Source organism: Chanos chanos, chromosome 1 (genome assembly GCF_902362185.1).
Source record: "Chanos chanos chromosome 1, fChaCha1.1, whole genome shotgun sequence".
NCBI lineage: Eukaryota > Metazoa > Chordata > Actinopteri > Gonorynchiformes > Chanidae > Chanos > Chanos chanos.
The window spans coordinates 34,535,630-34,550,291 of NC_044495.1; the positions used below are offsets into that span (position 1 = coordinate 34,535,630).

At 39.8% G+C, this 14,662-nt stretch overlaps 1 protein-coding gene across 2 annotated transcripts; it reads left to right on the plus strand.

The window, feature by feature from the left end:
- Positions 1-1,868: 1,868 nt before the first annotated feature.
- On the plus strand, positions 1,869-11,550 carry cat (catalase). 2 transcript variants are annotated; one of them, XM_030785446.1, is made up of 13 exons: positions 1,869-1,999; positions 3,241-3,412; positions 4,129-4,239; positions 6,565-6,695; positions 6,902-7,006; positions 7,153-7,278; positions 7,360-7,551; positions 7,720-7,872; positions 9,015-9,153; positions 9,861-9,991; positions 10,155-10,262; positions 10,374-10,463; positions 10,868-11,550. In XM_030785446.1, the coding sequence occupies exons 1-13, from the start codon at positions 1,934-1,936 to the stop codon at positions 10,928-10,930; spliced, it is 1,587 nt and encodes a 528-aa protein (XP_030641306.1). In that variant the 5' UTR covers positions 1,869-1,933; the 3' UTR covers positions 10,931-11,550. The 2 variants fall into 2 exon arrangements, with proteins under 2 accessions (XP_030641306.1, XP_030641298.1); XM_030785438.1 differs by having other exon boundaries at positions 1,870-1,999; positions 10,374-10,457.
- The last annotated feature ends 3,112 nt before the right edge of the window (positions 11,551-14,662 follow it).

The window sequence follows — 14,662 nt, forward strand, 5'->3', positions numbered from 1 at the left end:
TTTGGAAAATATAAATGCGGTTTAATCGATTTGATTGGGTATAGACAGTGTATATATGAAATCTAAAACATCTTCATTCATATTAACATAACAAATAACATTATTATTATTATTATTATTATTACTATTACTATTATTATTACTTTCTTTGCTTATCAGTTGTTGTGTTGCTGTTATTCTTTTGTTCATTAATCAACATTTCTTATAATTCTGGAATACTTTCATGCAGTCCATCTACAAAAGTCCTCATGTCATGTCCATAGGTTTCCAAACATACCGATGCACTCGGTCAAAACAAAATTATTAGTAGTGATGTAATCTGTTCTACCATATAGCTCATATATTTTGTGGAAATTAAATAAAGTGAACTGATGGAACTCAACTCAACAAATTGTAAATAATAACATAAAAGGAAAAACATCTGCCTTATACTGAAAAACTGTAATACAATAATATTATCCTCAGTCAGTACAATACAATTTTCAGAGTGACCCTTTGTTCAATGTAGCTCTAATATCATACTATGTAGCACTTGTGGACATATGCCTTGCTTTTGTAGATGTACCTAGTAAGATACAAGTCAATGCCAGTTCTCAGCAAGGGGTTGTTTAGAGTGCCAAAGACTCCTGATGTTGTGGTTTTCATTATAATGTATGGGTATATCATTTTACCTTGGAAAAAAAACATTTATTTCAAAATTTTCAAATCAATTTTATGCATTCTATACATTAATAATTGGAAGTACAGAATGTTTGCATTTTAATGAAAGCAAATGATTCCCTTTGACTTCCTAACACACCTCAGATCTTTCACAGAATTTTCTTGGCCAACAAACATTTACTATGCATAGAGTATGAAAGTGTATTCTCACCAAGGACAAGTATTCTGTAGTATGAAGTCATGAAACAAAATTGTCTTTAATCCTGTAAATACTGCACTTGATATCTTTTCACAGTCTTTCATTTCACAAAGCCAGTTAAAAATGAACACATTTTACATTCAGTGCGGTTTCATCCTGTGCCAAAATCACTATTATGGAAGCAATATTTTCACTTACAGAAAGAACACTTTTCCTTTTTTGTGGTCCCGCAGAAGGGAATTATTCGCTGCATGACACTGTAATTGATCTGCCACAGTAATGTGTTAAATATAACAATTTAAATAATAAAAACAGTTTGAAATGTTTTCATGATTGTTCTCTGGTGATGTAATTTGAGACAAACAGAAATTCAGAAGGGGGAGGGGCTGTTGGACCACTTCATTTGAGAGCAATACAAAACAGGCCAAATACACTTGTGTAAAAAAAAATCTCATGAAATTCTAATTCATTATGTTAACATTATTTTCAGCCTTAAAGTATATCTAAAATGCATGCAAGTGCTATACGTGCAATACAGGTCAACAAGAAAAAGACGTGTCACGAAGCCGACAAATACTGCGATATGTTTTCCCATATTTGCAAAATCATATACAATCCAGTGTATGTGATGAATCGCCTGGTAGCCTACAGTTTACACTAGTTTGATCGTGCCTGACAAATATTTAGCCACTTAAGAGTTTAACCAGTTATCTGCTCTTCACTAATGTCCCTAATATCCATACTTGGCTTTTCGTCTACAGTTTCCTGAAATTTGAAAGTTTAATTCGGTGATCAAGTTTTAGGGTAGGTTCAAAGAATCTCTACTGTTTTTCGACCGCTATCTAATAGGTTCATTTTACGAGTTTGCCCTCTATCACGTGGGTGTGGCTTCCGAAATCCCGTCTATCGATGGGACGTTGAAAGTAGGTCAATGGATGCAATAGCCAATAGGAATTGGAGTAGGGTTAGGAGGAAGACTGGTGCTGAAGTTCAAGAATAATAGGGCTTGTTGTTTCAAGGAAGACCGAATCAAATCAGTTTGAGGTTGCAGCGGTTTCCAGAACAATCAGCAGGATGGCTGAGGATAGAGAAAAGGCAACAGATCAAATGAGGCTATGGAGGGAGAGCCGTGGATCTCAGGTTTGCACGAAGTTTTTGTGACGCTGTTGCAGCTAGCTGTGCTAGCTATTTTAGCTCTGCAGTGAACTGGGGAAAAGGTCATGTGAGGACGAAGTATGCTGTTTTGCTTTAAAACATGCAATTTGATGAGATATGGACTTAAGAGTCACACTTAAGCCTACTTTATATTGAAATATGAACTTTAAGCTTAGGGGCTTTCTTTCATCGTCCTGTGTATTACCTGTCACATCTGACGCAAACGCTGCAAAGTAAACGTCAAATGTTCAGTTTAGATAGACTGTCGCTGGAGAGCTAGTAGTATACGGCCCTTAAATCCTTCGTCTTAAGTCTAAAGCGCAGTTTGATCAAATGTCGTAGATTTTCAGTACATTATTGTTATTGTTAGTACTTTATTGGCCAGTATATTTTATAGTTAGTGATTGCTGATCGCCCTATTGCTATTTTGATAGAGAGTGCAGCAGCAGATTCCTGGCAGTTGTTCGACTTCTTAACAGTGGTTTTGTGGAAACGCCGAAAATAATTTATTGTAACGCTAGCTAAATCAGAAACATCGATGATGTTTCCAGTGTTATGTGCTAAGTTTGCCAATCATGGAGCAAAGAAGAAAAGGTAGAGTTGAGAATGAGTAAGTCGATACCTCGTATTTTTCATGTCATGGTTATCTAATCGTCTCTCTAGCACAGGTGGGGGGGGGGGGGTGTATTCGAAGTTGGGGGTCAAAGGTTTAACGCTGGATGTGTGCCGTGTGTTTATCTTCATTAACCTCATGTTGCATTGGGTCTGAGACCGCAAACAAAGGTTTAAATTGTATTGTATTGTATGAAAGACATGTAACGGCACAGTCTTTACATACTGTTTTCCTTCATCCTTGAATTGGAAGCAGATTAGGTTATATTTGCAACTGGGTAACAGTTTGTGCACACAAGCTTGATATCCATGCTCACTCCCCATGCAAATAAATTTAGACCATTCTGCACTCTGTGTTGAATAGTTAGTGAATAATAGAATGGATGTCCTACCTTCTGGAAATAGGGTCACATCAGAATTGCTTCAAGACCACCAAAATGTGTTTGTAAAACATAGATCCCTAAATATTTTGATGAAATGCTGTCGTGATCTTTCAGAGTTATTACCTGATCCAGTTCTTTTTTTCTAGCATGATTAAGATTGAAAAGGTTATATTATCTCCATTCTTAGTGCTCCTTGCCCTGAAACTTCTGTGTATCTTCTGCCTCCAACAGAGACCAGACACTTTGACCACGGGTGCTGGAGTCCCAATTGGAGACAAATTGAACGAACAGACTGCTGGTCCCAGGGGCCCCCTCCTCGTCCAGGATGTGGTATTTACAGATGAGATGGCACATTTTGACCGAGAACGTATCCCAGAGAGAGTGGTGCATGCTAAAGGAGCAGGTGAGGCCGCCTCGAGATTTATAAGACACAAGAATCAATTTTGGACTGATAGCTATGTAGGAATTCTCACATATTTGTCTGGGTTTAGACCAGTGTTTCTCAATCCTCCTCCTGGGGGACCCCTGCTCTGCACATTTTCCATCTTCCTCTCCTCTACCTACCTGGCCAAACTCATCAGTGGTACTTTTGATTTGCTGAGCACACATGATTTAACCAAGAGTATGTTGATCACACTAATCGGGTGTGTTTGGAGCAAGGGTGGATAGAACATAGGCAGAGCAGGGGTCCCCCAGGAGCAAGATTGAGAAGCACTGGTTTAGACCAACGAAACCACTAACTGTTTCCTCCATTGACCATCATGATACAGAATGACATTAGAGAGTGGAACGCTCATCTGTTTTATTTGGGGGTTAAGGTGTATTTTGTAAGTCTCTACGCTATTTTGAATGTAGCGATTTTATAATGATGGTACACTGTGAGTGTACCTCATTGTCAAGATACAAGCCATCTTGTTGTGATACTGTTTTGCAGTATATTTTGAATTCATTTCTTCATGCCAAGTCCCTAGCAACCACCCAGGAATAATTGTCAGAAATGCACATTTTTAATATGTATTACATATAGAGTTTAAGGATGGGCAGATTTGGTTTATTTTTTGTCTTAAGGGCAGATCTGAATTTGACAAGAAGCTCTGTGTTTTAATCTTCTCTCCACAGGGGCTTTTGGGTACTTTGAGGTGACCCATGACATCACTCGTTACTGCAAGGCCAAGGTGTTTGAGCATGTGGGAAAGACCACACCAGTAGCAGTCCGTTTCTCCACTGTGGGTAGGCATCACTTTCACAAATTACTGCACACTGTCACTTATAGTACATGACTACTGTTAATCTTACAAAAATAATTTTTGCCATACATGCAATATTTACTGTAATACAATGACAAAGTAGAATAAAGCAGTGTTGACAGTGATATGGACACACAGGACTTGTCCCTGGAATATGAAATTAGATGGCTGCACTTCAGGAATGGCGATATAACAGTACTCTGTTTTGCATTTTACTTGTGCCTCTCTTGTACCTTTAAGAAAAGGAAATGGTAATCACAGGAATGAATTTTAACCCCTAGGTCAACTTGAGTTAACCTTAGCTTTTGTTAGTAAAATATTTGGGAGGCGGTTGATCTGAGAGTGAGACAGAGATCATCTGATCTCCATCCTCTAGATGGCATTGTTACTCCTTTTGAATACCATATCAAGTCTCATAGAGTACCTCTGTCATAAACAGTAGGCTGAATTGTACTGTCTACAGTATTGGTATGAAGGAAGATTGGAGCTTAGAGAAGGGTTCCTTTAAAATCTTGTTTTTGCATTTCAGGAATCATACCAGTTTTTGCTTCTATTATCTTATCATCTTTTTTTTTTTATCTCATCCTGTTTGAAAAGACTGAGTTGTTCAGTGCTGCACTAAGCAAGTGCTCTGTTTGGTGAAATTGTGTTTGCCAGTTTCACTGAAGTGGTGGACTGTGTACTTATTGATTGTTTGGTAAAGATAGATGTTAAGCTCCTGAAGGTCAGTTCTGTTGTAACAGATCCTTTGTCATCTAACCAAACAGTAGTTGTATAAGAGTCCAGAGCATTCATGCAGCATGTTTGGCAAAGTTCCTAGAATATAGTTTTCCTTTTTGGATTCTTATCCCATTTTATCTCCCAATTCTGCCAGTCCAATTCCCTGTCATCTTGTAAGTAGGGTTGGGTATCGTTTGGGTTTTTCTCTGATACCCGTTCTAAAATGATACTTTTAAAACGGTGCTGGTGCCTGAACCGATATTTTAAAAAAAGGAAAAAAAACACCAATCAAAGATTGACGACAGTAAATAACGGCTTTTTTCTTCTTTTTTTTTCTAAGGTAAATCCAGACTTCAAATTGAACAATATATTAACTTAACACCTTAATATGTAAATATAAATAAACACTAAACACTTAACAAATTTACATAACATTCACATAATGAATAAAACCTAACCCAACTACAATAAATAACAGTTACAGTAATAATAACCGCAAAATAAACTTTGTGTTGGAATTCTTCGTATTCTACAAACTCCAGCTTCAAACTTCAGAAATTCTTTTGCAGAGTGAGATATTAACATATTTGCTTTCTCCAGCATGTTGCATCACCTGACCTGAATACTGTGCACTGATTCGCTGAACAAATTTATCGGGTTGTTTTCAAGAACAGCACTGGTGTTTGACATTTTCAGCTGTAAAATGTGAGCTTGTAATGCCTTGACAATGGACAATAAAGGTTTTGTGACAAAATGTATTTAGCTCAGAATGTGCTGTGTGTTAAGAACAGCTCACGATAGGCAGTACGTTTTTTTAAAGGATGTAGTTTATCCGTTTTTGCAGTTGAACTCTTCAATTATTTCAGTTGACAGCTCAGGCATTTAAGTGGCACTGAAATCTACGTTGTGATTCGGTCTGGTAGATAACAATCGTATAGGAACCGGTGCCATATTGGCACCAGGTTTTGGTACCCAACCCTACTCATAAGTTTCCAACATTTCACGATTCCTGCACCAATGCACGCATCCTCTGATACGTGTCACCACTTCTTTTCACCTCCCAGTGTGCAAGCGTTTCCATGGGAACATAGAACATGTAGAGCCCTGCACTGTTTCTGTCAATTCACCTGTAGCTGTGCAGGTGCCCGACCGATGTTAGGAGTCCCTGAATACCCTACCCTGTCAGACTGATCCTTCCAGAACAAGGCCGATTGTGTTCTTGGTGGTGTGTGACCTAACTAGTGGTTACACTGGGAATCAAAATTGGAACTCCAGCCATTGAATTTACCACTCTACTATCCATTCATCCCAAGAATACAGTTGTGTAGCAATTATCATGTATTTATTTATGACTGAAAGAGGAAATAAGTTAAGACATCAGACCTGACCTGTAAAGAACAGTTCAAGCAGCCCACCTCTTTACTGCCAGCAGTCGCCTCAGTCTCCCCATGGCTTTTATTCTTATTTCTGTAGGAGTATGGATGTGTGTGCTTCTGTTTACATGTGTGTTGCATATGTACTTGTGCCTCTGGGTGTGTTTATGATCAAATCCTGCCTCAGCTCATATTGTCTCTTATGTCTACTTTAGCTGGAGAGTCGGGATCAGCTGATACAGTTCGGGATCCTCGAGGCTTTGCTGTGAAGTTCTATACGGAGGAGGGGAACTGGGACCTTACTGGCAACAACACCCCTATCTTCTTCATCAGGGACGCCCTTCTGGTCAGTGTCAAAGACAGTGAGTGAGAATACGTGTACAGTGAGAAAGCAAGCTTTACTGAATGTGTGTGTCCATGTGTCCATTGTGTGGTCTAGACATGATTTTCCAAATTGAACCATAACAAACCATTTTATTTTGATATTTGTTAACTTTGAATCATATTCGGCAGTGAGAAAATAGCCTGTTTGTGTCCCCTCTGTGTCTGCAGTTTCCGTCCTTCATCCACTCTCAGAAACGTAACCCGCAAACCCACTTGAAGGATCCAGACATGGTCTGGGACTTCTGGGGCCTGCGGCCTGAGGCTATGCACCAGGTACTGTTCTTATGGACTCATTCTTTTGAGCAGCTTGCATCACAGGCAGGACTTCAGTGTGTCATGCATGAAGGTCTCCAGTTGTCATTTCACAAACGGTTTTGGTTTTTTTTTTATGTTTGATTCGATAAACTCTTTCCTCTTAGGTGTCTTTTCTGTTCAGTGACCGGGGGCTGCCTGATGGCTATCGCCATATGAACGGCTATGGCTCCCATACTTTCAAGCTGATCAACGCTCAGGGGGACCCTGTGTACTGCAAATTCCACTACAAGGTAGTCGGTTTTCAAAAGCTGTTTGAATGAACTTTTTTCTGTGTTCAAGGTACAGCTTAACACATTCCTCTCACTCTACAGACTGACCAAGGAATCAAGAACCTTACCCCAGAGGTGGCAGACCGCCTGGCTTCGACTGATCCCGACTATGCCATCAGAGACCTGTACAATGCTATTGCAAATGGCAACTTCCCCTCCTGGACTTTCTACATCCAGGTCATGACTTTTGAGCAGGCTGAGAAGTTTCAGTGGAACCCATTTGATTTGACCAAGGTGCACAGTTAATCTCTAAGCAATTTTTTTTTTTTGCCTAATACCCTATTGCCATTATACCGTATTGCTCATATATTAGTCAGTCATTTTGTATTACTGGCTCATTTGTAAGTGGTTCTCATTATGCAGATGTAGATGGTCATTGAGCTTTTTGTTTTGCTCTTTCAGGTCTGGTCACACAAGGACTACCCTCTGATCCCTGTTGGCAGAATTGTACTTAACCGAAACCCTGTCAATTACTTTGCTGAGATAGAACAGTTGGCGTTTGACCCCAGCAACATGCCCCCTGGCATTGAGCCTAGTCCTGACAAAATGCTTCAGGTATGATGCCATTGAAAGTCAGTACATTTTTAGGTATTCTTGAATTTTACCCTTTTGCACAACTGCATCGAAAAATCTACATATTGCATATAAAGCAGTTTGTGAAAGCTTTGAAGTAGTATAAGTTTTGACATTAGAGGAACAGACACAGAGAAAATATAATTAAATTTAATAATAATGGAAAAAAATACAACTGTGATATTAACATGTCTCCACTTTAATACAGACAAACACAAAGATACACCCAGGTTCATGCATAAAGAAATAAATCTACCAACCACGACCAAGCACAGCAAACTGCAAGGCAGTTATAAAAATAGCAAACTGCGTACTTGCATACGTTATGCAAGTCAACAGACATTTAATTGATTAACACAACTTAAAGTATCTGTTTTTACATGTCTGAAACACAGAAAGCTTTTCATAACTCTCCTTGTAGGAAATCTGTTTTTACCTTTCATCTGTTTTTCTAATCTCTTTTTTTTTCCTTGTAAACACTTGGCTTCAGCTCATCATATTAGACTTCTCTCTCTAATTGAACTTTCTTTAAAAATGATCAGGAAACAGTATGCTTTTATGAAGTGATTCATTTTTTTCTTATTCACAGTACTCTCAGTACGTTTCAGCAAAATTGTAACTGAAAATCTATAGGAGAGGAGTGGTTTTATGTATTTTAGGTAGGCTGTTGTGTAGTTGAATAATCAGATATGTAGAGAGTTAGTGAGTGAAGAAGGTTCACCTTACAGGAACAGCTTATCGTTTCTGTTTTGGGGAAAGTACACCACACACACAGCACTGTGGTCTTTTAGGTTGTTGTACCACAACACATTCTTCAAAACTTCCTTTCTTTAAAGCCTTTCTTTTCTTCCTTTCTCTAAAGCCTTTCATTAAAGGCTATACAGGATAACTAAACTAAATTTTTTAAATGCTTGTACCGAATTTGGGGTAGTAAAAGACAGTATCAGTCCTGTCAAACAAAATTACAGGTTTGTATTCTGGTAAAATATCTGGTTTACAACACCTGTCTGTACGCATAAAGAAAAATGTTGTCATTAATGTCTTTTACTGATTGTTTGACTTTTAATTTTTGAAAGACCATGTTGTCCAGGTTTAATTGCTTAGCAACATGCTGTTCTCTGCAGGGTCGGCTCTTCTCTTACCCAGATACACACAGGCACCGCCTCGGGGCTAACTACCTGCAGATCCCTGTGAACTGTCCCTTCAGGGCCCGAGTTGCCAACTACCAGAGAGATGGACCCATGTGCATGTTTGACAACCAAGGTAGAGCTCTGTCCCTGGCTTTGTACAATTTCTAACTTCACATAGGTGTATTCCTAGCAGTTGGGGCTATGATGACATTCTGAAAATACACCCCTAAATGCTAGAGGTATAGCAGTTCACCCTATTTATGTTTTGGGTCTGAAGAATATCAAACTGGCTCAGTATTGAAGTTTTTCTTTCTTTTTAAACATATACAAGTTTAACCAAAAAAAAAAAACTAATGCATACAGCAAAAAAGCTCTTAAAAAATGAAAATGAAACAAATTTACCCTCAGTACTTTCAATTCTAAGCTGCTTCTGGTGGAAAATGACTGTAAGAAAACTAAACTTCAGCAACAGTTTGCTCTTCTGCATGACACTGGAGTCTAAGGCTCTTTTCCATGACAGTTAGAGGAAATACTCTAAACATCGGTACTTTAAGGTTCTTTGTCAAGAAAATTACAATATTTCTGTTTTTATAAATGTACCAAAGTAGCCTACTGCCATGTCAGAGATTTGAATGGAGCAGAGGGATCCTATACTATACAATAAATATGTATTTCATGAGATTTGGAATCAACAGAAAAAACTACACTTACAAGAGTGGAAAAAAATTGCAGTTCACCCCATACCTACCGTGAACCGAAACAAGGACTACAGAGCCACGGTTTTCAGTTTTGGTACAAAATCATTATGCTCCCACTAAATGCTGCCTGTGTGTTTGTCAGGTGGGGCTCCTAACTACTACCCTAACAGCTTCAGTGCTCCAGACACCCAGCCCCGCTTTGTCGAGTCCAAATTCAAGGTGTCTCCAGACGTGGGCCGCTACAACAGCGCGGACGATGACAATGTCACTCAGGTGTGACTCATGTGGCGTTCACAGTTTAGCCAGGAACCAGACAGCTTTATTATTCAGTTAAACAAAACAGGCTAACTTTATTTTTTTTTTACAACATATGTAATTTAGTTTGCTATGTGACACAAGCAGCTGCTCTCCTGTCCTCCGCTGTCTGGTACTATAGGTGCGCACCTTCTATACACAAGTGCTGAATGAGGAGGAGCGTCAGAGGCTGTGTCAGAATATGGCCGGGCACCTTAAGGGCGCTCAGCTGTTCATCCAGAAACGCGTGGTGAGTCCGCAGTGACCGTGAACTAATACACATTAAGTAATTTAAGAACTATTATCTCCCCCAACATCTATTGGCCATCACACTGAGTTTCAAACCGTTTATTAATTCCAGGTTCAGAACCTGATGGCCATCCATCATGATTATGGATCCCGTGTGCAGGCCTTGCTTGACAAGCACAATGCTGAGGGCAAAAAGGTAAGTGCTCTGCTCTGGCTTAGATGAGCTTGGCAGATGGCTGACTGCTAGTCATACCAGGTAGTGCTGATGCATGCTCAGCCTAATGCAAACATTTTTGCAGATGTTAGACAAAATTAGAAAGAATGTTTTCCTGAAAAATCAAGTCAAGTCAAACAAAGAACCATTGCAGACATAGTCTGTGGGGTAAAAAGTAACTTTTTAACCCAAGAGCTCAGAAGAAATGTTGGAAGAGAAATAAGAATATTACACAGTAAGAACTGGAAGGATGGACTTACAAAGGCAGCAGAAGTTCACTTGGCAGACTTCTCATCTCTGTAACTACTGTGCATTGAAAATTTCTGTACTTCTAGAGAAGTGATTTTGTTTTTCACATGATCGATCTCTCTCTCTCTCTTTCTCTCTCGTAGAACACAATACATGTGTATAGCCGAGGTGGGGCCTCCACCATGGCTGCCTCCTCTAAGATGTGATGTGGAGTTCTGCTTTATCCAAGTGCATGTCACCATACTCCTGCATCTGCTACAGTTAGACAACTGAGTCTGAGAATGAAATGGCAAATGAAGGTTTCTGACATACAAGTGATTCCTGCTACGTTTGCATTTACATCAGTCTTTTAATTTTATGCCAAAATTACAATATATCAGCCTGTGTTTTTAATCTGATGCCCAGCAAATTGGAGCTCTGCCTTTTTTTGTTTATTTTGAACAACATTTAGTTTAAAACTCGAAATTATGGTAACTTTTCCTGTCGTTGTCTTGGAATAAAGCAAATCCAGGTAGTCTGGATGGACACCGCTAGTGAACCTCTTACACACTTATGTCCATGCTCAACGTTTTTTCATCAGTGCCTTAACTCAAACACTTAACAGTAATCCCTTGATCTTATCAACACATTACGTGTCACTGCTACATGCACTTAAAGGCACTAATGGAACTTCCAAATGTATGAATAGTTTGTTTCCCTATATAATGTTGCTCTAAAGAGCACTGTTTTGTTTGATTCTGACAACATGAACTGTGGAGATAAATACTGTATGCTGCGTCCTATTTTGTAATCAAAGCTAATAAATTCAAAATTAAATTGTATGTTACATACGTCTTTGCATTTTATTCTAAACATTATTATTTTCACATGTATAAACAAGTGTGTTTTAACAATGTATGATGTGTTTTAAAGCACTGTGGTTGGGCCATGTAGTTACTCCCTCGAAACTGAAGACTCTTGGGTGAAATTCTCCGTTTTGGTAACACTTGGAACTTCAAAATAGACATAACCTTTTCGTGAATTTGAGTTGAGAGTTCTAAATAGCAGACGTTCACAGTTCATAGGGAGAATAACAGTGGTTGCAAGAAAAATCAGTTTGAAATTCTCTTTTCTCCATTTGTTTATATTGTTTTCTTAGACCAAGGTTGGTCTCCTGGGAAAGGATAACGCTTTAAAATTTCAGTGTGAAAGGTTTTTTGTTGTTGTTTTTACCAAACATGGACATAGAACTAATGATCTGTCATTTTAATAGCATCTAATCAACTGTTGTATAGAGCAAGCTGTCTTGTATTGTTACTGTAATATTAACAGTCTTGGGAAGTATTACAAGCACATAGACCCTGACATTTCTGCATAAAGCAGAATATACAGCTGTCTGAGAAATATGCATGAATAATCTGTGATGCGGTGAGTTAATCAGGAAATATGTGTGACAGTGAAAGCCAGATGCACTAACAGAGAGATGATAGTGAAGAAAAACTAATCATTGGTCAAACCACGTGTATAACCAAATGGAAAGAACGGTACTGCACTTGTTAACCAAGTAACCAACAGGCAGCATTAAAATACATTTACCACATAAGGATACCATAACAACTCTGCAAGACAGTCGACTTGCCAAGAGTTTCATCATATAGTACTACTCTGAATGCATTGGTCCATATACAATGCATAAAGAGAAATGTAATGAAAGGAATTTATTGAAACACATTCAAAAGCCCAAGGAAATACCATTAACAGTAATTAAAGCATCTTTGAGCAACGATGATCATATTTTTAGCTTCACCTTGTCTCTAAGCTTTATCGCCCTCCTGTTGGAGATGAAAGCATGTTCAACATTAGCCATGGGTTATCTCCCCAATTTTTCACATGGTTTATGTGCCATGTAAAAGAAAAAGAGATCAGAATCTATCAATCACAGCAGGTCAGTACAGGTACTGAGATCCCTACAGTGGCATCAAGAGCACTTAAAATGGAACAAACGGCAAGAGACACACCAAAAATCCAGTGATGCCATAAAATTGTGGTGAGATGTACTTTACTCAGAAAAACATAGTTATTTATTTCCTCCTTGATTCAGCTTGCTGATATCTGTATGTGTTTGACCTCTAAGCTCCAGCATTCTTAATATCTGGCTCCTCATGATTAGTCAGCAGTGTAACCTGCGAAAGCTACAATCTTTTATGGTAAAAGAGGGAAGTCTTACAATTTACAATTTGGCATTTAGCTGATGCTTTTACGCTGAAGCATCTTACAATTAGTGCATCAATCATGTTTAACTACCTCATAAGCAAAAGATCGCAGTACCAGTTTTCAGTACCATGCTCCTGTATAACCTGCGACAATAAAACAGAAAACTACAAACAAAACCGGCAACATAAAGACAAGGTAAGTGCATAGGATTTTTTCCACATTTTATATCATGAAATCTAAAAACATAACATGAAAGAGAGAGGTTACACATTGGGGGACAGATGGATTCTGAAAAGGTGGATTTTCAGTCTCCTGCAGAAGATGGCGAGAGATTCTGCAGTTCTGATTGGGTGAGGAAGGTCATTCCACCACCGTGGAACGAGGTCAGAGAGAAGACGTGGTCGAGTGGAATGGCTGCCGGGTTCCTATAGTGAGGGGACCGCCGGGTGTCCAGAGGACATTGAGTGGAGGGATCTGGTTGGAGAGTAGGGAGTGATCAGAGACTGAAGGTAAGACGGGGCAGAGCCTATTGTAGCCTGGTGAGCCAGCACCAGTGTCTTAAACTGAATGTGGGCTGCTACCGGGAAGCCAGTGAAGTGTAGTGAGAAGCAGAGCGACATGAGAGTGTTTTGGGAGCTTGAATACCAGGCATGCAGCAGAATTCTCAACCAGCTGAAGTCACCTCATAGTGCAGCCCAGTAAGCCAGCCAGTAGGGCGTTGCAGTATTCAAGGCGGGAAATGACGAGTGCTTGAACTAGGAGCTGGGTTGCTTGTTCGGTAAGGAAAGGGTGGATCCTCCTGATGTTGTAGAGGGGGAATCTGCAGGACCAGGTGATCGCAGCGATGTGGCTTGGGAAGTTCAGCTAGTCATCCAGGTTTACGTCAAGGTTTCTGGCTGACCTGGAGGGGGACACCACAGAACCCTGACAATCAATCGTTGGGGAGCTGGGGAGCTCTTTGCTGGGAAAAAGAGAAGCTCAGTCGTCTCCAGATTGAGTTTGATATGGTTAGCGGACGTCCAGGAGATAATGTTGGCTAGGCAGGCTGCAATGCGTGGCTGGACCTGAGAGCCGGAGGGGGGAGAAAGAGAACAACAACTGTGTGTCGTCAGCCAGCAGTGGTAGGAAAGGCCATGGGCAGAGATAACTTGTCCGAGTAATCTAGTATAAAGGGAGAAAAGGAGTGGGCCAAATACGGAACCTTGTGGGACCCTGGTCTGGAAAGGGCGGGGGGAGGAGATTGATTCTCTCCAAGATACCTGGCAGGAACGGTCAGACAGGTAGGATTCAAACCATGTGAGTGCAAATTCTGAGAGGCCCATCCCAGCAAGGGACAAGAGAAGAATTTGGTGGTTCACAGTGTCTAATGCTGCAGAGAGGTTGAGAAGTAGGAGGACAGAGCTGAGTGACTTCGCTCTGGCCAAGTGAAGCTCTTCTGTGACTGCGAGGAGGGCCATCTCAGTGGATTGGCCGGCTTTGAATCCCAACTGGTTTGGGTTCAGGAGGTTATTCTGGAGGGAGAGAGTTAGTTACACAGGGTTTTACACAGAAAAAAGTCTTGTTGATATTGATCTGTACTGTGTCTTTAACAGTGGAACAACCTAAACAGTATATGTTTAACACAATGTTTTGCCATCCCTTTCATGTGATCGAATGAGACTTAATTAAATTTTTGCACAGTCAGAGTGATTTGTATGTTGCATTCACACTTTTGAAGGCTTATAACTTGTTCTCTGTAAATCAAG

Coding starts and splice junctions, on each gene's coding strand:
- cat (XM_030785446.1), top strand. CDS start 1,934: ATGGCTGAGGATAGAGAAAAGGCAACAGATCAAATGAGGCTATGGAGG. Junction 6,696..6,901: donor TCATCAGGGACGCCCTTCTG/GTCAGTGTCAAA, acceptor CTGTGTCTGCAG/TTTCCGTCCTTCATCCACTC. Junction 7,552..7,719: donor ACCCATTTGATTTGACCAAG/GTGCACAGTTAA, acceptor TTGCTCTTTCAG/GTCTGGTCACACAAGGACTA.